The following is a 23,824-nucleotide window of genomic DNA, read 5'->3' as shown; positions in this document are numbered from 1 at the left end:
TTTCCTCTTTCCTAGGGTTACACATCTTTCTGGAATGACTGCATATCATCTGGCCTACGAGGGGGCATCCTGATAGAGCTGGCTATGCGGGGTCGAATCTGTCTTGAACCCCCCACCATGCGTAAGAAGCGACTATTAGACAGAAAGGTATGGCATTCTCTTTGAACATCCTCTTAATCTATGGAAAGACAGGGCCGGGCCCGGTGGCTCATGCCTGTAATCCTAGCACTCTGGGAGGCCAAGGCGGGTGGATCACTCAAGGTCAGGAGTTTGAGACCAGCCTGAGCAAGAGCAAGACCCCCGTCTCTACTAAAAATAGAAAGAAATTAGCTGGACAACTAAAAATATATAGAAAAAATTAGCCGGGCATGGTGGCTTATGCCTGTAGTCCCAGCTACTCAAGAGGCTGAGGGAGAAGGATGGCTTGAGCCCAGGAATTTGAGGTTGCTGTGAGCTAGGCTGACGCCATGGCACTCTAGCCCTGGCAACAGAGTGAGACTCTGTCTCAAAAAAAAAAAAAAAAAAATTTATTGAAAGGCAAATACCAACAGTACATTTTGGAAGAATAGGAAGATTTGAGTAGTAAGACAAGATAAATATCACTGACTCAGCAGTCCCATTGTCAGATTTAATTATCCTATAGCAGAGGGAGTAGTATCCATAGTCTGAAGAGTTATAGGGGCCGGGTGCACAGTGGCTCATGCCTGTAATACTAGCACTCTGGGAGGCCGAGGCAGGAGGATTGCTTGAGCTCAGGAGTTCGAGACTAGCCTAACCAAGAGTGAGACCCCATCTCTACCAAAAAGAAAGGGAAAAAACCCAGCCAAGCGTTGTGGCGCCCATAGTCCCAGCTACCTGGGAGGCTGAGGCAGAAGGATAGTTTAGAGCCCAAGAGTTAGAGATTACAGTGACCTGCAATGATGCCACTGCAGTCTGTGCAGGGCGGCAGAGTGAGACTGTCTCAACAAAAACAAGGCAACTGACCACCCCTCTTCACAACTTCCCACCCCTTATAAATAAAATAAAATAATAAAAAAAATAGTTATAGGAAGTTCATGATTTTGTTTTCCTTTTCTGTGCAGAAGAATCACATTTAGGATGCTGTTGATTAAACTCCCTCTATATCTATAGCTATAATATTATGAAATAGAGTATTATATAGGTAATCTTGTGGGTCAGGTCAGTCTTTGATTAACCCTGGTTATTCTTCAATAACTATTCAGTTTTTCTGCTTCCATTTACTGCAGGTCCTCTCCAACTATCTCTACTCCTGTATCCATTTTCTTACTCATTTTGTCCACTCATAACTTCTCTGTCCTCCTAAGTACTTTACTGAAACAACATTCTTAGGTATCACCAGCTGCTTTTCCGTCTTCAATTTATTTTTCTCTTTTATCCTGTATGTGGCACTCGATACTTTTTTTTCTTTTTTTCTTTTTGAGACAGTCTTGCTCTGTTGCCCAGGCTAGAGTGCCATGGCGTCAGCCTAGCTCATAGCAACCTCAAACTCCTGGGCTCAAGCAATCCTTCTGCCTCAGCATCCTGAGTAGCTGGGACTAGAGGCATGCGCCACCATGCCTGGCTAATTTTTTTCTATGTATTTTTAGTTGTCCAACTAATTTCTTTCTATTTTTTTTTTAATAGAGACAGAGTCTCGTTCTTGCTCAGGCTGGTCTCGAACTCCTGAGCTCAAACAATCCACCCGCTTCAATCTCCCAGAGTGCTAGGATTACAGGCGTGAGCCACCGCGTCCGGCCCAACTTGATATTTTTGATCACCTCCTTGCGCTTGAAATTTTCTCCATTCTTGGCCTTTGTTGTATCATAGTCTCTTTCTTCTCTGACTGTACCCTATTTCCTTTACTTCTCCATTCCTTAACAACCAAGTCTCAGTTTATATTCCTTTCAGTGATTTTCTGTCCTTTTAGAGATATCATTTACCTTTACAGCTTCATTTTTCAGCTCAATGATATTAACTCCCAAATTTCTAGGTATGTCTTCTTTTTATACCTTCAGGAACTTATTTAACTATCGGCTGGACTTTTCAACTTAGCTATCCCATATCAGTTAAAACCAAACTTATCAACGTCTTCCCAAAACTGGCTTCCAGCCTTTATAATTGATTCAAAAGTTGATTATCCAAACTGAAAGAGTTGTTATTGAATATATTCTCCATTAGCATTCATATCCAGTTTGTTACTAGAGCCCACTTCAAATATTGTTTTTATTTTTTCACTGTCACCTCATACTAGATTTTAAACTTCTTGAGGGCAGGGACAGTATATTATGCTTCCTTACATGTCCTACAACACTTGCCAGTAATGTATATATGATATATTGAAAAGATTTTAACTTGAATGAAGTGAATGAATCAAGGTCTCTTCCTTCTTCTTTCTTCAAAGGTACTGCTAAAGTCAGACAGCCCAACAGGTGACGTTTTACTGGATGAAACTCTCAAACACATCAAAGCAACTGAACCCACAGAAACTGTCCAAACATGGATAGAGCTGCTCACTGGTAAAATGACTCAAAATGATTCACAAATTCTACACTTTGTTATTCTTATCCTCCCCTTAAATTTGGGAATAGAAGTACAGAAATTCATTATGCTGGATAAGATACATATCATCCACTATTTAACTATACTAATGAAGGACATAAAAAGCATGGTTGGCCAGGCGCAGTAGCTCCCGCCTGTAATCCTCACACTCTGGGAGGCCGAGGCCGGTGGATTGCTTGAGCTCAGGGGTTCGAGACCAGCCTGCAGCTTTCTACTAAAAATACAAAGAAATTAGCTGGACAACTAAAAATATATAGAAATAATTAGCTGGGCATGGTGGCACATGCCTGTAGTCCCAGGTACTTGGGAGGCTGAGGCAGTAGGATTGCTTGAGCCCAGGAGTTTGAGGTTGCTATGAGCTAGGCTGATGCCATAGCACTCTAGCCTGGGCGACAGAGTGAGACTCTATCTCAAAAAAAAAAAAAAAAAAAAGCATGGTTAATGAGCCAGGCACGGTGGCTCACACCTGTAATCCTAGCACTTTGGGAAGCCCAGGCTGGGTCATATGGTAAATTAATGATTAACATTTTTTATTGTGGTAAAATCTACATAACATTTATTATTTTAGCCATTTGTAAGTATATAATTCAGTGACATTCAATATATTTGCAATGTTTTGTAACCATCACGCATCTATCTGTACTATACCCAAAGCTTGCTTGCTTTTTTTTTTTTTTTCTGAGGCAAAGTCCCGCTCTGTTACCCTGGCTGGAGTGCCACAGCGTCAGCCTAGCTCACAGCAACCTCAAACTCCTGGGCTCAAGCAATCCTTCTGCCTCAGCCTCCCGAGTAGCTGGAACTACAGGCATGAGCCACCATAGCCGGCTAATTTTTTTCTATATATATTTTTAATTGTCTAGCTAATTTCTTTCTATTTTTTTTTTTAGTAGAGACGGGGTTTCCCTCATGCTCAGGCTGTTTTCAAACTCCTGAGCTCAAATGCCTCGGCCTCCCAGAGTGCTAGGATTACAGGCGTGAGCCACTGCGCCCAGCCTTTTTTTTTTTTTTTTTTTTAAGGCTGGTCAAGTGAAGGAGTGGGAGTAGAGAAGGAACAAAGGAATCTGTAACTGGTTGTGATCAATTAGTTGTAAACACCACTGCACTCAGACCAACCCCAAAGCTTTCTTATCACCCATAAAATCTCTGTACCCATTAAACAGTAACTCCCTCTTTCTGTCTACCCCTAATCCCTAGCAAGCTCTATTTTACTTTCTGTCTTTATGAATTTGCCTATTCTAGGTACCTCACTTAAGTAGAATCAGACATCATTTCTTTTTACTATGTCTGGCTTATTCACTAAGCATAATGTTTTCAAAGTCCATTCATGTTGCAGTTATATCAAAATTTCATTCCTTTTTATGGCTGAATAATATTCCATTATATGTATGTAACACTTTTGTTTAACCATTTATCTGTTGATGAACACTTGCCTTGTTTCCACCTTTTGGCTATTGTGAATAATGCTGCTATGAACACTGGTATACAAATATCTGTTCAAGTTCCTGCTTTCAGTTGTTTTGGATATTTATCTGGAATTGACATTGGATCATATGGGTCATGTGTCAGTTTTATGTTTAACCTTTTGAGAAGCCAAAAAACGTTTCCACAGAGGCTATACCATTTTACATTCCCACCAGCAATGCACCAGGATTCCAATTTCTCCATATCCTGGTCAGCACTTGTTATTTTCTTTTCTATTCATTTTTTTTTAATGATAGCCATACCAGTACATCTGAAATGTTATCTTATTGTGGTTTTGATTTTCATTTTCAAATGAAAATAGTTTTCATGTCATTCTCTAATGACTAATGACATTGAGCATATTTTCATATGCTTATTGGCCATTTGTATATCTTTGGAGGACTGTCTATTCAAGTCCTTTTCCTATTTTTTCTTTGGGTTATTTATTTGAGATCTTTTTTTTTTTTTTTTGAGACAAAGTCGCCTTGGGTAGAGTGCAGTGGCATCAACCTAGCTCACTGTAACCTCAAACTCCTGGGCTCAAGTGATCCTCTTGCCTTAGTCTCCCAAGTAGCTGGGACTACAGGTGCATGCCACCACTCCCAGCTAAGTTTTCTATTTTTTGTAGAAACAGGGTCTCACTCTTGTTCAGGTTGGTCTTGAACTCCTGACCTCAAGTGATCCCCCTGTCTCAGCCTCCCAAAATGCTAGGATTACAGGTGTAAGCCACCATGCCTGGCTTATGTGTTTTTATTTTCATTCATCTCTTAAGTATTTTCTAATTTCCCTTGTGATTTTTTTCTTTGACTCATTGGTTGTCTAAGAGTATGTTGTTAAAAAAAAGTGTTTAATTTCTACATATATATGAATTTTCCATATTTCCTTCCAATATTGATTCTAATTTCATCCCATTGTGGTCATAGAGGATACTATTGAGACTTATTTTGTGGCCTAACATATAGTCTGTCCTGGAAAATAATCCATGTGCACTTCAGAAGAATGTGTATTCTTCTCTTGTTACGTATTCTGTATTAGTCTATTATTATGTTGTTGAAGAACTCTAATTCCTTAATTATTTTCTTTCTTGTTGATCAGTGCCTTATTGAAATTGGGGTATTATTATAAAACTGTTTCTGTCTATTCTGTCAGTTTTTGCTTTATATATTTGGAGGTCATATTGTGTGTGTAAATGTTCATGATTGTTATATCTTCTTGGTGTATTGAACCTTTTATTAATAGATAATGTCCTTCTTTGTCTCTTATAACCTTATTTTATGTAAAGTCTATTTTATAGCCACCCCAGGTTGTTAACCCCTGGTCTTCTTGCCTTGCTTCTTCTGGTGCAGAACCTCAACTCAGTAAGCAAACTTGAATGAGGGCATTCCAGGAGTCCCAATATTGTCAGCCTACCAGACCTGGGATAGAGTTTTGGCTCTACAAGTAGGGGAAGGGAACCTCAGTCCTCACAGCTTCACCAACCCAAATGGAACTTCTACAATACAAAGTAGAAATCATCCAGGAGAGACTGGTGTCCTGAAAAGAATTTTTTTTTGAGACACAGTCTTGTTCTGTCACCCAGGGTAGAGTACAGTGGCATCATCATAGCTCACTGCAACCTCAAACTCCTGGGCTCAAGCCATCCTCCTGCCTCAGCCTCCCGAGTAGCTGGGACTACAGGCATGTGCCGTGTGTCTAATTTTTCTATTTTTAGTAGGGATAGGGTCTCCGTCTTGCTCAGGCTGGTCTCTAACTCCTGAGCTTAAGCAATCCTCCTACCTCAGCCTCCCAGAGTGCTAGGATTATAGGCATGAGCCACCACACCTGGCCCTGAAGAGAATTTCAAAAATATAAGAATGATTGACAGTGTCACACACAGGTCAAATAAGAACAAAAACAAAGTGCATAACCTCCAGCAATATGGAAGTCCTTATAGTGACATTTTTTTTAAGGTGGTTTAATGTGAAATATGGTTGGAGTCAAAACCAGATGAAGAGATATGATTAAATGAAAAGCAATGAATGAAGATTATGCTTTTTAAAATTTTAACCAAAGTTCCAGATAACTAGTTTACTTTTTTTATTTGTTTTTCTCTTTCTGTTAATTATGTCCTATTTCCTTTTTCCCATAGGTGAGACCTGGAACCCCTTCAAATTACAGTACCAGCTAAGAAATGTACGAGAGCGAATTGCAAAGAACCTGGTAGAGAAGGGTATTCTAACCACTGAGAAGCAGAATTTCCTACTATTTGACATGACTACTCATCCAGTGACCAATATAACAGAGAAACAGCGACTAGTGAAAAAACTTCAAGATAGTGTACTAGAGCGGTGGGTAAATGACCCTCAGCGTATGGACAAGCGAACACTAGCACTCCTGGTGCTAGCCCACTCCTCTGATGTGTTAGAGAATGTCTTCTCCTCTCTGACAGATGACAGATATGATATAGCAATGAATCGAGCCAAGGACCTAGTAGAACTGGACCCTGAAGTGGAGGGGACAAAGCACAGTGCCACAGAGATGATCTGGGCTGTGCTGGCAGCCTTCAATAAATCCTAAAGTCAGCAGGTTGGTTTCTCCTTTTCCCCTGCTGACTGGTGACTGTCAGAGACCCCATCGCTGAGTTTTGTGTGATGATATGTTTCATCATTTTTTCTCTTGAATCAGGCTCCTGATTTAGGGAGAGCATCTTCAGGGCTTCTCCATAGACATTGAAATCAACCAGATTTGATTTCTCCCTTTACTTCCACTCCATAGGGGAATAAACTCGGTGAACCCACACACATCCAATAAACATATTCTCCCATTTCTTGGTTTAGTTTCATCCATTGTGCTTTTGGATAAACAAGAATATCTAAGTGTAATCTGGAGTTCTCCAGCCACAGAATGTGAATGAGGTGAAGAGCAAACCATTTATTATATTTTTCTAAGTTTGTTTTCTATCTTAAATATATGTTTTCACAGCTTTTTGCTCTGCTAAATATTGTAGCTTATTGAAATAACTGTCTCTTTGAATAAGGGGCAATGGAAACAAAACTAATTTTTGGAATGGAAGGTCTCTAGTGTCCTGCTAGTGATTTTCTCATCTTTCCTTTTCTAACCTAATGAGAATGTCCTAAATTTGATTACTTGTATCTCACGATCCTAGAGCCAGAAATACATTCTGTACTCCCTCTTAGCATTATCCTGCTCCTTCATTTATTAGGACAAAAGTGTAAATGAAAAAGTGTGTCTCTCAACCACCTCCTTCATGCAATCAGCATTAGAATTTATAAGAGAGGAACAGGGGAGGTGGCATGAAAATTTCCATGTTTTAGCACATGACCGTCCTGTTTCCTCCAGACTACTTTAAATGTTTCTGCTCTGATTGAATGGAGGAAATCGTAAGTTTCAATTGCTGAATATCAGTATATATGTGAACTCCAGATCATCTTGTTCCGTATTTTTGGCTTCCTACACAAATTGATAAATTGTCTTTATTTAAGGGTTCTGGGAATAGTTTTGTCTATATTTAATCCACAGATACTCCCCTAGTCATCAGTCTTGTCTCAAAAAAATAAAACCATCTTTCTGGCCAAATCTCTAAAACATTTTACATGTCAGTAGTTAGGGCAAGAAGCTTTATTAAGAAAGATCCTGTTTAAATTCGAGGTTACAGTGAGCTGTGATTGAGCCACAGCACTCCAGCCTAGGCAACAGAGTGAGACCCTGTCTCTAAAAAAATAGAAGGAAAGATCCTATTTAGACAGCTAATTTGGAATTTGGTATCAAAAGCATGCTGATATAAAGTCTAGTATTTAAGGATATAAAGAGGACAGGCACTGAATTGTGCTAATGTCAAGCATTTAATACATTAATTGGATACTGTCTCTTGACCATTACAGACAAACAGGCAGTCAAAGAGCTAATACAGATGTCCCAGACTGGACATCAAGTCCTCCTGATCAGAGTAATTATTCATTTATCCCCTCTGCCAAACCTACTTAGCCCAACAAAAATTCCCTAGTTCAGTTAACATTTTTTTCCACTTCATTTATCTCTTAGGTAAATAGAGATATAAACTGTAATGTAAAACAAATTCTAAATATGAGGCTGAATAGAGCTTCAGTCTAGCTCTCTTCAAAGTACAGAAGCCAGTCCATGTGTTTTCTCTATCTGACTTAGCTTTTCTTTCCATTTGAACAATTCAGGATGAATTGAAACCAGGTTTCCTGTGGAAAGTTTTAGCTTGATTGGAGGATAGAAGTTGAGTTGAGTTCTTTCTTGCAACTCTAAGTCAGTGTATATTTTTATACTAATATTATATCTCAATAAGATGAGGAGGTCTTCAGTTTGAATCTACGTAATGTTCACTGCCAAACACTTTCTCATTTAATGCATACAGCCTTCACATTTCTGTATAATAAAAATCTATTACTGGCTCTCTGCATAGTTTTATAATTTCGTTTGTTTAAATTGGAAATAAAAACTTCCCACACAACACTAGTAATGCCTTCCCATTTACACTAGCATATATGCCTGTCTTATCCTATGTAGAAAGTGAAGGATTCAAAAATACTATAATTGTGACATGTAAAGGCTGGGGGACAGGGCACATCAAGGCTGACCACCAGCTAATGTTGTAAAGTCTGACTAGTGTCTCCATCTCAATCAAAATAAGTTAACCAGTAATACCATTATTACCATGAAGAGAATAAGTATGATCTGTCCTACTAATATCTACTTACAAGTGACACCTGAATTTATTTACGAGCTAAAAGTCTGAAATTCCAAATGTAGGTGACATACTATAATGAACTATAACAGAGCTAACATGTAAAAATGTAATTGTGCGTATAATTAGCATATTCTTCCTTTCTTTAGAATGTCTACAGCAAAAGGGATAGTAAAAAATGCATTTACTGTGATTATTTATACCTTTGTGATATTTTTAAGACAAAGCACTGTTCCAATAAGTCATGCTTTATATAATGTTTCTCAAAGTGTGTTGCAAAAACCATTGCACAAAAATTGTGCCTGTGTGTGGTGGGAAGGGTACCTTGCTAAAAATACAGGTTCCTAGGAAATCAGTCTTAGGAGTTAGGGGCTTAGGAAGCTGCATTTTAAACAAACTCTCTCAAAGCTTCCATGTTAAAATTTGAGAAAACCACTCCATACCTTATTGTCTATAATTCATTCACCCAAAAAATATTGAGTACTTACAAATTGACAGGCACTTGCTACGTGCTGACAATAAAAAGTTGTATAGAACACAATTCCAGCTTCCAAGAACACACTTTTTTTTTTTCCAGACAGGATCTTACTCTGTTGCCTGGGCTAGAATGTAGTGACATCATCATAGCTCACTGCAACCTCAAACTCCTGGGTTCAAATGATCCTCCTTCCTCAGCCTCCATAGTAGCTGGGACTACAGGCAAGCGGCACCACACCCGGCTAATTGTTTTAGAGACGGGGTCTTGCTTTGTTGCTCGAGAACTCCTGGTCTTAAGCGATCCTCATGCTGTGGCCTGCCAAAGTGCTATGATTGAAGGCTTGAGCCACTGCACCTGGCCTAAGAATGCACATTTAAGTGGGCAAATAAGATACTTTGTGATAAATGCTCAAATAGAAGTATTAACTTAATATTTGGAAGCCCAAAGAAAGAAATAGCATTCTTCCTGGGACTGTTGGAGAAGACTTTGAGGAATTATATTTCTTTATGAGACTATCATATATTGAGCACCTTTGTAGTGAGGTACTATGCTAACTGCTTTATATGTTATCTCATTTATTCCTCACAACACTAAAAAAACCCTACAATGTTCTTTTGAAGGAAACTCAGAGGTAATGAGGCTTGCCTGAGGACACAGAGCAGAGCTTGAGTTCAAACACAAGCTTTTAACCACTACATTCCTGTGCTTCCATTTGAACTTTTGAACTTAGTCTTGAAGAATCTTTTCAGGTTGAGAAGGAACAGTCAAGGGTACTCCAGGCAGGGGAAACAATATGTACAAAATAATTGCTAATGTCCTAGATTTAATGAATGTGTGTACTTTTCACATATTTCCAGAAAGTATTCTAAGGGTATATTCAAGTTGTAGACTAAACAGGTTTTCGAAACTGCCGAATCTTTTTTGTTTGTTTACCTTCACTTATTCCTTCTCTGATGCTTTTCTTTGTATAGAACTGAGTTTCCATTTATGGTCATACCACCCTGAACATGCCTGATCTCATCTGATCGCAGAAGCTAAGCAGGATTGGGCCTGGTTAGTACTCCAAGGGAAGAACTGAGTTTCTGACATGTTTTCCTTCTCCCTTAATAACTTCTTTTACCATTTCTTACAGGGTAAGTCTGTTGGACATAAATTTTCTTAGTTTTTGTCTGAAAAAGTCTTTATATATCCTTCACTTTTGAATAATTTCACTAGATACAAAATTCTCTAGGTTGGTGGGTGTTTTTGTTTTTCAATACTTCATTTATTTCACTCTACTCTCTTGCATGCATACATGCATGCTTTTTTTAATTGGAATATGAATATATTTCTTTATTAGGATGCTCACAAGAATGAAGGACATAGTAGCACTCTTCTCATGTGATAAAGAATACATCTGATCCAATTGTGGCAGGCAACAGGGGTAAGAGCTTTCAGAGCTGGGCCAAGTGTCCACTGAAGAAATCCCCATTCCCCAAAGAGAAGTTGTTTCCTTAGACTCCAGAATCCTTCGTTCCAGCATTAGATGATGCTCTCTGCCCTTCACACTCCTCTTTCAAGACCCAGGTCAAGTGTCCCATGTCTCACCCAGGATACCTCTAGAATCCTGCAGCACATCTCTTTGGTATTCTGCTGCCCTGCCACCCTCAGGAGTACAGCCAGGGGCCAGAGAGGGAAAGAACAAAACATCATTATTGGCAAAAGCAAATAGGGTACATTTGTAAATGACACTTGGACATAAACCCTCACAGAACACATGCTTCCTCTCCGAATGGTACATAATCCCCTCAAGAGCAAAGAAAACCCCTTGATCATTTTAACCCCTATGAATGATTCTGTATGTCAGGCACAAGGGATACAAAATGGATTGTGTTTACTTCCATCATATACTGCACACAGGAAGTTAGCAGATGAGAGCTAGAACCATGTATCTATCCTGGTTCCATCAGGTTTTTCCTGGCTTTTCCTCCTTTGAATGGTGCCACCACTCTGCTTCCATCTGTTCTGAGCATCAGTTCATTTTTCAAAAGGGAGGATAAAAGGATGAAGGATGGCAGAGCTAGTGTAGAAGAGCTTAGAAGAGAGAAAACAACCCTGTGAAACAGAACAAAAACAATAGAAAAATCCAGAAACCAAATATAGTACTACAATATTTTATAACAATAGAAAGTAGCTGAAAATAATACATGCTAACACAGACAATATGATACACAACCTCAGGGGGAGGAGTCAGCAGGGAGAATGTGGCAAAGGCCACAGGTTTAGACTAAGAGCCTTTCAGTAGACTGCTGAATGGACTGAATCTGCTGCTTCAGCTGTGAGCCTTCTTTGATAGTGACACAACAGGCAATGACAGGCCTGGAGACCCCCCAGGTCTGCCCCAGGGCCTGCTTGAAGGGCACATTCTTGTCTTTACACAGCAGTGGGAGGTGCAGAATGATCTCCAGTGGCTGGTCTGCAGCCATCACAGTGAACTCAGAGATGCCCGTTGAGGGTTTTGCTGGCATGGCTGCGGTTCCGCAGGCTCCCGTGCATGCTTTCTGACATCAAATTTTAAGAAAACTATAAAGAAGATCCTAATTATAACAGATAAAAATTTGTTTTTCCCCTTTTCCACACAGCTAAAATGCCCATAAGTATATATTCATATGATTTCTAAAAATGTGTTTTACTCCCTAAAGAATAAAAGTAATTGCTTTAATACTGAAATAAGTTATACTGCTTTTTGATATATTTCTATTATCTGTTACGTGTATATATGCATCTTTATTTCTGTGTCCCCAGTTCTTTTCAAGGTCTTGGTCTGTCTTTTTTCCTAAGTGAGTTCCAGGTTGTCTATGTAATTTGGAAAGAGACAGACCAAACACAACTTTTTATTGATAACTGCGGGAGCCATCTCTCCTAGAAAGCAGTAAAATTCTCATGAATATAATACACAAAGTGAGAGTCACTTCTGTCAGAAATCTCCTTTTTCTAACAGCCCAACTCACTGTGTTAGTTTTTCTTTGCATTCCAGATTGTACAAAATTAGATTCAACTAGAAGGGAAAAAATCAAATACTCCATAAGAGCTCTTCAAATAGACATCTTTTGTGTAGAATTTTCTCCCCTGAATATAAATAATCTGGCCACTACTTTGTTTTTCTTAACCTAATTGAACCTCCCAAAGTATAATAGCATATTTTATCTGAACTTTCTTTAGAAACATACCTGGGAATCGGGGGGCTTCTACTCCTTCAGAAGGGCTTCATGACTAAATCCATGTTTCTGCCACATAAAGTCAGCCCAATAGGTATACATCAACCTCCTGATTTGATGGGAAAAAATTCAAAGCCAAAATTTTTCTCATATTTCAGAGGTGTTGAAATTTTTCCCCTGATCTGAAGATGAACTTTTAAAGATTTCTGAATATTTACAGCCATGATATCACACAGTAAGTTAGCCTTACTAGTAATAAAAATATGTATCCCCAGCTTTTCTTGAACTCCAGGTAGAGGACAAATATGTCTTAGATAAGTTAGGTTAAACTGATTTATGTTAATCCAAATTAGATTTTTTCTTTTTTGGGGAGCAGGGAAGAAGAGATGGTTATGATCGAAGAGGGGAAGACTGGAGAAGAGAGAAAGTGACAGAATAGCTGACTGGATTCTTAAGACCATTATGAACGTTTAAAAGACTAAACAAATACTTTTTTAAAATGCTCAAGGTAATACAAGACATTTTTTAAACAAGGTGGCTTGTTCTTTTCAGTCTTTCATTTCTCTATTTCATCCTACTCTTCACATTAGATACCTTTTCTTTTTAAACTTTATATGGAACTATAACGTAATCATGAAGTAGGGGTGGGGGAAAAACTGTAACATAATCAGAAAAAAGTACATAAATCAAAATAAAATGTACAAGTCAATGAATAACAAACATACGCATGTAGCCAGCACCCAAATTAAGAAACAGAACATTACTAGCACCCCAGAAGCCCCCCTCTCCCAGGACCTAAACTGAATGTGAGCCTCCCTTTGAATCCCACATCACTATATTAACACTTTTATATTATATGGACGCTTATCATATTTTGCCTTGTATGATGATAATATTCCAGTGCTTCTCAAATTTTTCCATTAGAAATGCACCTAATTACACAAAAATGAACGGTTAGCCCCAAGGCTGTCACAAGAAGCTGCCTAAAAAATTAAAATTTAATATTAAATTTGCAGTGTTTTTAGTACTGTAGACCAATGTTTGTTTTTAATATAAATATGCCACACTTTTTGATTAACACTCCAGGAAGATGTGTCAATGTAATCTTGGGGACTTATGGTACGCATGGCACACTGAGAAAGCTCTTCCTCTCCAAACCCCGACTAGACTGTAAGCTTTCCACAACTTACTTATATTTAAGTAAATACTATTAAATTGAGTCTGCCTTACTATATATGCATCCCCTTTAAAACTAATACAATACCATGTACAGACAGATGCTCAAGTGAAATATTGTTGAACTGTGATTCTGGATAGGTTAACTACATTTATTAAATGTTTACCACGTACCTAGAATGTGCTCCCTCTTTCGAGGACCTTAGTCCCTCGAATGACTCTGAACGAGTATAAAACTGTACATAAGGGTTAAACTATGGAACGTAAGCCATTAAGCCATTAGTGTTCTGCAAGACAACTGGGTTGGGACTCAATCTCTCCATTTCACACATAAAGTGACACATCGTAATTCTGTTCAGTATCATTTAAAAGTCCAATCTGATCTCCAAATTATTTTCCGGAGATCGATACTTTTCTGCTAACATTTCACAAAGCTTAATCCTTTCCACCTGAGAATAAAAGGTCTGCATCCTTTCGCTCTCCAGCGTGACGCTCTGCAAAGCCTCCTGAGCGCCGGGCGGTGGGGCTCACGGAAGTCCAAGCCCACCAAAAAGCAAAAATGCCAAAGCTAGTAGCTCCGCCCTTGAGATCCCCCACAGGCCCCAATTGGTCCTTGTGGCTCACTCTCTTCCCAGGTTGGTGTTCCAGCTTGCCGGTCGCCTATACAGAACCCATCTTTAGCCAGCGACTATTGGTAGATCGTTACGTCATTGCCCCATCAACCCCACTACCATTGGCTCCCTTAGGAAGGGGCGGTCGCAACGTCACAGGCAACGGCCGCCATTTTGACTGAGCAACCCTAGTGACAGGAGCCGAAGCAGCAGCGCAGGTTATCCCCGTTTCCCCTCCCCCTTCCCTTCTCCGGCTGACTTCCCGGGACCCCTACACTCCACAGTCCCGGTCCCGCCATGTCCCAGAAACAAGACGAAGAAAACCCTGCGGAGGAGACCGGCGAGGAGAAACAGGTGAAATGGAGGGGGTGCAGGCGGGCGAGCTGGGGGCGACCGAGGTGGGGCGGGAGACGGTCTCCCACCCGTGCGGATTGGTCGCCATGGTCTCAGGCTCTGCAGGGGTTGGCCACTTCTTGCGTCACGCAGGGTGAGCTTCAACATGGCCTGCTGCTTTGGTGCTGGTTAGTTAGGTCGATTGTCACTCAGTACAGTACCTTTTCTTATTGGCCAATAGGCCTAGAGCTCAAACCATGGAAGCTGTGCTATAATTGGCCGGTCTTGGACGTGGGGCGGGTGTTCGGGTGAATGGAAGGGGGCCGGTGGTCCTGGAAACGATGTGTGTTACTGGTTAGTAGAGGCGAATGGCCCAATGACCAGGCTGGGGCCTGCATCCTCAATCCGCAGAAAGATACTGGTCGAGGTAAAGAAGTTTAAGAAGGACCAGCACGGGGGGGGGGGGGGGGGGGGAGAGTAATAATTATTATCATGGCTAGTTTAAGGCGGTAACTTTCTCAAGAGACGTATTTTGATAGTTGGGGGATGGTCTGTTGCTCACCTTCAGAAAGGACTGAACAAGATTAAACAGGACTACAGTTCCAAACAGAATAGTGGAGATTAAACCTAGAAAAGATGTCGACAGAGTCGTGACGAGAAAGACACCACCCTCTTCCCCCAGAGTTCCAAGGCAGTGGGACTTAGTCCATCCACGGTTCTGTGATGAAAACACTAATGCCAAATAAACCTCTTCTTGGGGTTTGTATTTGACTTCTAAAATTTAGTACTGGGCTCAAGGACTCATGAAATACATGTGGTGTTATATCTATGCCTGATTTTCAAGGGAAGGGGATATAATTCCACTAAAAGAGTCACACATTGACTTCAGGGCCTTTCAAAAAGTCACTAAAAGGCCAGGTGTGGTGGCTCACGCCTGTAATCCCAGCACTTACCCAGGCTGAGGTGGGAGGATGGCTTGAGGCCAGGAGTTGGAGGCTGCAGTGAGCTATGATCGCACCACTGCACTCCAGCCTGGGTGGCAGAGCAGACCCTGTGTCTAAAAAAAGAAAAAAAAAAGCTGCTAGTGAAAAGGACATCAGAGCCCACAAAAAGCAAGAAGAGATTGACAATAGTGAGAACCCCTGCAAGCCAATTGAGCTTTTGGCATTTCCCCAAGCTTCCCCATCACTTGCCCCACTAGAGTAGGTATTGATATTTTGGTTAAAACTGGTGGGTAAAAACTAGTGAATTTACTGTATCTTTATTTTCCTTAAGTTAAAAACAGTGTCATTTTCATCTATTTACTGATCACCTTCCTGCCGCAATATTTATGGAAATTTTGAATCAGTGTTGTGTCATTACTCAGGTAGAGATCTTTGGGAAAGGCCACATAGCTAGCCTCCTCCACAGGGAGACTTAGCAGATGGCTATCTTAAACTCTGAATAAGCAGGAAACATCTAGCAAACTTATTCCCTTTGATTTCCAATTTAACTTGTAGGTCAACCTAGGGAACCCTCCTACTCATCTTGTATCACCAGAAGCCCTGGCTAGCTCTTTTCTTAGCATCTGTGCTGAGTGAGCTATGGCCCGCTCTTTGATTAAAGTATTCTGTTTAGGTATTACCTTTAACCCAATACTCACAGGTCACTGGCGTGGTTCCTTGGGTGGAGTGTGAGAAGCAGCTTGTCTTTTTCTTCTCACAATAGAGTCATCTTGAGCTTTAGGGATTTGAACTAAGGTCTAGCTTTAACAGCAAAGTAGAGATAGCATGTTTACAAGTGGGTGAATCTCCAGGGAAAGTTCATGGCTTAAGGGTTATTAGAAGCAGTTGTTTCTCAGTCTTTAATTTTATTTGGCTCATTTGTTTCCTCCAGGACACACAGGAGAAAGAAGGTATTCTCCCTGAGAGAGCTGAGGAGGCAAAGCTAAAGGCCAAATATCCAAGCCTAGGACAAAAGCCTGGAGGCTCCGACTTCCTCATGAAGAGACTCCAGAAAGGGGTATGAAGCATAATCTCTTACCCTCTTCTTCTGGAGTCAAAGAGGATTCTTGAATGAAGTCTGTAGAGGTTCTATTGGATTCTTTTCTGAAGGTTTTGTTGAGCAATAACGGAGAGGAATTAGAAACTTGAAATGAGCCAGGCAAATTATTGTAAACCCCTGCTATGTTATCAGTTCCCTTCTGATGTCCCATATAGGAAATTAAGGCTTAATGTTGGGGCATTTGGGTATGTGGGGGAATGAGTAAAGGATATTAGAGACTGGAATGTAGATTGCCCCAAGACATTTGCCTGTTTGGAAGGTGGGGGTTTTAGGATTATGTACATTTTAAGAATGAGAGATAAAATGTGGAGTACATCATTTCAGAAAAAGATGAAACCATCTGTCCTACAGAAATCCTCAACTTGAAATGTAGATTTCTTCATACCTTTGAAGTTAGTACTAGCCATTAAAGGTCCCTCAGTGACCTTATTTTTTGTCCAGAGTGGTCCTCCTCACCAAGGGAGAGCCTACCTTGATAGCCATCTAACTCCTAATCAGGTTTGTAAGTCCTCACAGGTACCTAAAGCTGACTGAGGAATTGTAAATCATCAAACCGGAGTGGATGAAATGGAGAGTGAAACAGATCTCCGCGGAGGATCCCAGTTTCTGAATCTCAGTCAGAGATGATAATAGTGTGATGCTGATTTGCAGTTTACCTTGCTGTAGGCAAGGCAGGCGTGGGCAGGCTGTCACAGTCATGGAACATGTGTGGGAGCAGTGAGAATCAAAGGGAAAGTACATTATCCTCCTGAACAAGCCCAGTTTCTATTCCTGGTCTGAGAGAATAATTTTTAATTTTGAGGTTGATCTGCTGATTGCTAGGATAGCCCCAAAGTGACTGTTCTATATATCTTATTCATTTCTATTTCCCCAGTACTAGGCTTTTGCTTTGTACCTAGTAAGGTCCTCAGTAAGCCTATATAAATAAACTAATTTTGGTTGAACCATCTTGTACTGAGTAGGGTACAAAGGATTTGTAGGGGTTGTTGCTTAACTCCAAAAATACATACTCTAGCTGGAAAACTGCGTGTATACCTGAAAAAGTGAGAACACACTGGGGAGAAGACATAAGTACATGTAATTAATGTTAAACTGTATATGCATAAGGTTAATTAAGGAAGACACCTTGAAAGATCTGAGTGTGGATAAGGGTTTATGATGGATGTGAGATGTGAGTCTCCTTGTTTTTGAGGAAGGCCAGAGCTCCTCACTCACCTAAACCTCCCTCTTGTCTCTTAGCAAAAATACTTTGACTCAGGAGACTACAACATGGCCAAAGCCAAGATGAAGAATAAGCAGCTGCCAAGTACAGGACCAGACAAGAACCTGGTGACTGGTGACCACATCCCCACCCCACAGGATCTGCCCCAGAGAAAGTCCTCGCTCGTCACCAGCAAGCTTGCGGGGTAACCTGGGCCCCCTCTCCTCCCCTTCCTCACCCACTGGACTTTTATAGATCACAGGCAGGGATGGAATGGGCACCTAGTCAGATCTTCTCAGCCTGTTAGCCAGAAGTGACTGTGATTTTGCTAGGGGCTGCTGAGAAGGTGGGTTGAAGAGGGGCTCTGAATTCATTTCTTTGGTTAAATTGAGACTTCTACACCCTCACTGTAGTTCAGGTAAGGGCCCAGAAATAGGAAAGAGTAGGATTGGATAATGCTGCAAGCTCTTTTTCTTTTGTGAGAAACTGGGGAGATGTGATTTCTCCTTTTGGAAGAAAATGTCCCAAAATTGGTTAGGCTGAGCCTTGGGAATAATTTGGCAGGTTTAACATCCCAAGGCTAACCTGACATGGTTGGGAAAGGTTGATCGAATGAGACATGTTTCCTGGGCTTCTAAGTGTTTTGTCCCTTAGGCTGCTATTGCTTCATGTCTCCATTTTGGCAGGTTTAGAGAATCCTCAAAAAGAAAAACTGACTTGCTTGCCTAAAACTACAATGCCCACTTAACTTCCTTACTTAGTGTCTCTTACAGTTTGCCCTGGGTCTCAAATAATGTAAAGATTGATGAACATTATTCATACGGGCACCTTCTCTCTCTCTTCCAGCAGGTTGCTTTTGAAAATACAAGATAGTGAAAAGAGTACTGGGTTAGGAGTCAAGATATCTGGGTTCAAGTTCCACTCAGTCTCAGCAGAACTGATATATAAGCTTGGTCGAGTCATTTAGCCTCTATGGATTTCTATTTCCTCATCTGTAAAATAGAGTTAGATATATATAAAAATTGATTCTGATCCTAAAATCCTATAATTACCAGCAGAAAAACCGTGTGCTGTTCATTGTAAAAACTAACAGTGAGGAAGGCCCATGGGTGGTGAGCCTCTGTGATACTGGGAATGTACTACAGAGGGGAACAATTTAAGGGCTACATGAGGAGAGAAAAAGTTGAGATTGGGGGGTTATAAATTCAGGTAAGAGAACCTCATAGATATCATGGTCTTGAGGGTCAAGAAAAAAACTTTTAAGAAGCTAGCCATGGAAGCCTCTTGCCTCTGACCCCACCCACTTTCCCAGCCTAAATCTGGGCCTTAGCTGCTAAAAAGCTGTTATGGCAGCACAGCTGTGGGCCTGAGGAAACATGTTCAGTCATGCACATGGGCTGACCCATGTTTCAGATGTAGTCATATGCCAAGTGTATTGTTAGGGAAAGAGGAGGAAAAGGGATAAACTGAGCTAGCCCCTGGGGCTTAGTACTACTACAGGGCTGGAGCAGCAGGTTCTTAAGAGATGATTTACCTTGGAGGAAGCTGGAGAAAGTGGTTAGGGAGAGAAAGGAGGAAGACGAAGAAATCTTTTCCTTCCTATAGGTCAGTAACCCAGCTCTTGTGCGATAAGTAGAGGTAGCAGTGCTGATTCATGAACAAGTAGAGGAAAGGGGTTGCAGGTGACCAGCGTCTTCAGTCTAGTTATCACCAGCTTGGCCTGAATCTCAGTGAATGCAACCTGCTAGTTAAGACAAACAGGGCCAGGGTGAGAATTAACTGTTCAAAAGAGCAAGATTCTGTAATCCTCTCTTGCCTTCTCACCACAAATTCTGATATGCCAAACATTTGGGCCAGTGAGACTGACTGATAAACTTGCTGATAAGGCACGTGGGGGGATGAAGTGTGTCCATACTTCTCTCCTGACTGGCCATCCAATTTTCACACTGTCATGCAGATTGGATAGGAAAAAGTTGGTGAGGAAGGAATGGAGAGAGCAGGATCCCTGGACTCCCTAGCCCCCAAACTCCTTGACTGTCACTTGTAATTGTATATAATTTTTGTGTTTCTTGCTCCATTTCCTCATGCTGTCATCTTTAATCTAAAGTCCATGTGGGAAGGGGAAAATGCCGAACATCGTTGTATAGTTTCCTCAACTGTCCCAGCCATGTGTACATAGATATGTCATGTTATTATATATATAAATATATATATAATTTTGTACGTTTTCTTCATCTCCGATCTTCTCGAATTCTGTACTTTTTCTTTTCTGTCTGAGCTGCCTTCTCTATCGCTTGAGTCCTCAACACTACTGGTCACAATGAGTCTGGTTTTTAGGAAGGAAGAGAAAGAGTAGGGAAATCAGAAAAACTATTGGTCTCACTCTCTCCCTACCTGGTCATCTTCAAGGATAAAAAAGCAAAGAAACAAGCTACATTCTGTGTCTGTCACCTGTCACCATAGCATGAAGTACATAGCTTTCTTAGCAAGAAAGGGTCATTTCAAAATCCAAATGCATAATGCTTTGATTAAGCCCAGATTATTAAATCCACTCAAAACAACATGTGTGTGGTCTGGCCTTGGCCTCCACACAGTCACCTCATTGTGCTCATCAGTCTTCACTGCTACTAGTAGCTGTGGCTATGCCTCTGAAGCTGAGCCTGTTCTCAACCAGGCAGCTTATCCTACTGGAAGCCTCTAGTAATTATTATTATTTTTTAAAGCCAGTCAAATTTAGCAGTGGGGGGTTGAATACCAACTTTAGTGACACTAATGTTAATAAGTTCTGATAACCCACTACCATCGGACCAGCCCCTGGTTTTTTGTGTTAGTTTTCCATGGTTATCTCCAAAAAGGCAGAAAACATTCTATTTTTTAGAAAGGAAAAGAATTAAGTCTTCTCTTTCCCTCCCTTTTTTTATTTTTTGCAATTCCTCTTATGGATAGGAGCCAGGTAGTCTAATGATTGTTAAGTGTGGAGGAATTATGGGGTAGAGACTGGGAATTCAGGGGTTTTATTCCCCTATTACTTGACAGTGTTCTTTTTTTCTTCTGTGTTCGTCTGCAGTGGCCAAGTTGAGTGATGCTGCCCGGGGCTCCGCCAGATCCTGAGACGCTGCCCCCCTGGGTCCTGTGCTGGCTCCTGCCTCTCCCTGCTTTTGCAGCCAGGGGTCAGGAGGTGGCTCGGGCGCGGGCTGGAGAGGCAGAAGCCCCTGCCCGTTGGTGTCCCAGCGCATGGAGCCCCTTGGGCTGAGCACCAAGACCTTGAACCTTTTTATTTTACCTTTTTTCCAAATAACTGTTGGGAGAAATCTCAATGAAATCCTGGGGGTAGGGTTGAGAGGGTGGGGTGGGAGACTTGGGAGAATATGAATTAGGGCTTGGAGTTGATAAAAACATTCCTAACTATCCTCCTCCTTGACCATGTGACTGGTGTAGGGTAGGTGTGAAGGGGAGGAAGTGGAGTAGACTAAAGGTAAGGAGTTCTAGTTCAGTTCTGTGGATAAATGCCTTTGGATATGGCTGGAGACCTGGTGCCAGACAAAAGAAACTCAGTCTACATACAACAGATTCAAACAGCTTCTCTGATTCTGTAGAGCTAGCTGAGAACCTAATGTTAATTGTTCATTTAAAAAAGTGCTGTCCTTGAAATAGATTTGATGTGGGGAGAGGGGAGTGAGTGTGGGGGAAAGGAGCCGTGAGCATGGGGAGCCCCACAGAGCCCAGGGGACTTTTTCAGTATTTGAAATAAAAAACAACAAAAAAAAGACCCACAAAAAAATCCAACCCAGAAATACTCTGAAGCAGTTGGTGTGTTTTATTGGGGTTTGGGAGGGGGAAGAAAACAATACTGAAGACACTGTTCAGGGAAGGAGCTGGTATGGGGCCCTGAATTTCTAAGGCACACAAGGGCCTTTAATGTGGGATGCAGCTGGGCTCCCCGATTCCATCACTTAGGGAGAGGGAGCAGCAATGTTGACATACAGACCAGGGCTTTTCCTAAACTCTGTCTACCCCTTTGTTTCTGTAGCTAATGTAGACGATGCATCAACCTCAGGTTGTGGCTCAGAAAAATGAGGGATTGAAGGTATTTGATCTAAATAGTTGACACCTACAGCTTAGTCCAGGCTAAGCAAAAAAGGAAGCCCATTCTTCCTTTTCCCTTTCAGTCTTCCATTCCTTCGCAGGTTCCCATGTCTGCGAAGGAGAAATGTGATAACGTGCCAAAAGAAATTATTTCTTAGTATTAAGCTAAAAGAAACAAGCCTTTCTGCTTGTGGCCAGCAGGAGGCAGGGTAACCTCTTTCCTCCTGATATCCCAGTCTGCATTGCTGGAAACCTGCCACAGAAAGGAGTTAAAAGCTGCTTGTGAATGTAATGTTCAGAAGAAACATTACCAAAGGAGAAACAAATTCAGGCTGCTCTGTACCTCCTCCCGACCCCCACCCTTGCAACATTCACACGTGGTAGATTGTAGCAACTTGCCCATTTTGCCTGACTTTGATTAGGAGAGTTGATTATGGTATTTTCTGAAACATGATTGACTTCTCAAATGAGTATGCTTCAGGGAAGATAAACAAATCCAGGAAACATAGATATTCCAGAGAAATCCCCATTGTACTAAGGGGAAGGAAGTACCTTCTAAACTGGAGAAGGAATGTTATGCTCAGTATCTGACTCATTCTTTTTCTCTCCTTAACCAGAAACTTTCCAAATAAATTTTCAACTACTCTGGATGTTATGAGTTTGTTCTCTTTTGGTTTAGCCAGGAGATTGTAATGCATCCTAACCATCTGCCCTTCTGAACAGCTTGCCAGACACTGAATGAACCAAGTAGTATGGAGCTATAGTAAAGAAAGGCATTCCCTATCTTTATGGAGTTTATTGTCTAGCTGGAACAAAATAACATGTGAAAAAGTTCAAATAACAGGTAAAAACTCAAAGCTGTATAATCCGGGGACATAAATTAATGGTGTTTATTGTGGTGGGGTAGGGAAGTCTTCTCATCCTTGCTCACCTTGAGCCAATCCCATGACTTCTGAGCATGTTATCCCTGGTTTATGTCTGCCAGCTGCATATGGCTCGGGAAGGAGGGCAGTGAGGCTGAATGTGGGATCATTCAGTTAATGCAATTTCATTTTGATACAGGTGAAGAAGTTAAGGGATAGAAATAAGTTGCTTGTAAGGTGGCAAAGCTAGTTACCTGAAGAGCTTCAGTTAGTATCTAGGCTTTTATGTGATCTTTTCCCCACTATTCCTGGCTTACCTGGTCTTTAATTCTAAGCTGTGGCCTTAGGAATCCAAGGGTGCCAAGAAATGTTTGTGGCTGTCTGTATTTCAGTTTAAAACTTGCTATTCCTTCTTCACTCCCATACTATAGGGCTAGGCAACCAAAGCAAACTGATCCTGCAGTGCTTCAAATAGCTATTCCTGCTCATTATTTTAGCTAAGTGTTTTCCAAAATCTTTATTCCAGAGACTTGAGTCAAGGGTTCTTCCATTCCTCCCACATGGTTGGGTGATGATTGTACTGAAAAGCCTCTCAGCTGAGCCATCTGATATGCAGAGTGGTAGGGATGAAGTTACCATTACTGTCCAACAGCATTTGTTTTACACTAGTGTGGCCCAGGCATAGAAAAGGCAGACAAAAGAAAAATAACGTGGAGAGTTGCCATTGAAGATATCTACAGCAGGCTGGAAGGACCCCACAAGCAGCCCTTTCCTGTATAGTGCCCTCTACTGGGCTTTGAGGGAGGTTAAAAAGGAAGGGGAAGATTTGTTCTATGCTGGGGGAGCTAAAATATGGGAAATTTATGTAGTTCTAAGCAGAATTCCAAGAGCTAAGGGAAGGAAAGTCAGGAGGTGAGTTGTTAGCTGAATTTTATTAGAGACAGATGACTTACTAGTAAAGATAGGGTGGGACCTCCATGCTTGGACAATATTTTAATTCACAAGTAATTGTTGAAAACTTACTTTGTGATTGGAAATATTAGCTGTTGTTGGGCAGATAAACAATGTAAGAGATGATTTCTTTCCTAGAGGAACTTGTAGCCTC

At 41.1% G+C, this 23,824-nt stretch overlaps 2 protein-coding genes and 2 long non-coding RNA genes across 7 annotated transcripts in view; 2 read left to right on the top strand and 2 right to left on the bottom strand.

Annotated features, from left to right (window-relative positions):
• The window catches only part of GOLPH3L (golgi phosphoprotein 3 like), a 36,495-nt gene extending 28,057 nt beyond the window's left edge, over positions 1-8,438 (top strand). The window contains exons 3-5 of the mRNA XM_045544975.1: positions 16-147; positions 2,402-2,516; positions 6,149-8,438. Coding sequence (XP_045400931.1) covers positions 16-147; positions 2,402-2,516; positions 6,149-6,576 — 675 coding nt within the window. The 3' untranslated portion in view covers positions 6,577-8,438. The remainder of the gene's footprint in view (positions 1-15; positions 148-2,401; positions 2,517-6,148) is intronic.
• A 2,910-nt stretch (positions 8,439-11,348) lies between these two features.
• On the bottom strand, positions 11,349-15,520 carry LOC123633941. Of its 2 annotated transcripts, none has more exons than XR_006733831.1 (2): positions 15,480-15,520; positions 11,349-12,515 (listed from the first exon to the last, which is right to left on the bottom strand). It is a non-coding gene; the product is annotated as an uncharacterized LOC123633941 (long non-coding RNA). The 2 variants fall into 2 exon arrangements; XR_006733832.1 differs by lacking the exon at positions 15,480-15,520 and adding an exon at positions 13,757-14,439.
• ENSA (endosulfine alpha) lies at positions 14,339-22,506 on the top strand. The gene is made up of 4 exons (XM_045544986.1): positions 14,339-14,547; positions 16,402-16,527; positions 17,809-17,975; positions 20,838-22,506. The coding sequence occupies exons 1-4, from the start codon at positions 14,491-14,493 to the stop codon at positions 20,851-20,853; spliced, it is 366 nt and encodes a 121-aa protein (XP_045400942.1). The 5' UTR covers positions 14,339-14,490; the 3' UTR covers positions 20,854-22,506.
• The window catches only part of LOC123633942, a 38,330-nt gene continuing 30,057 nt past the window's right edge, over positions 15,552-23,824 (bottom strand). For 2 of the 3 annotated variants that reach the window (XR_006733833.1, XR_006733834.1), the window contains one exon: positions 15,552-16,613. This is a non-coding gene — a long non-coding RNA (uncharacterized LOC123633942). The remainder of the gene's footprint in view (positions 16,614-23,824) is intronic. The other variant, XR_006733835.1, reaches the window with a different exon arrangement.

The sequence above is a fragment of the Lemur catta genome, chromosome 3 (assembly GCF_020740605.2).
Source record: "Lemur catta isolate mLemCat1 chromosome 3, mLemCat1.pri, whole genome shotgun sequence".
Lineage (NCBI taxonomy): Eukaryota > Metazoa > Chordata > Mammalia > Primates > Lemuridae > Lemur > Lemur catta.
The sequence above is the reverse complement of the archived record's forward strand: the minus strand, read 5'-3'. Positions and strand labels throughout refer to the sequence as shown.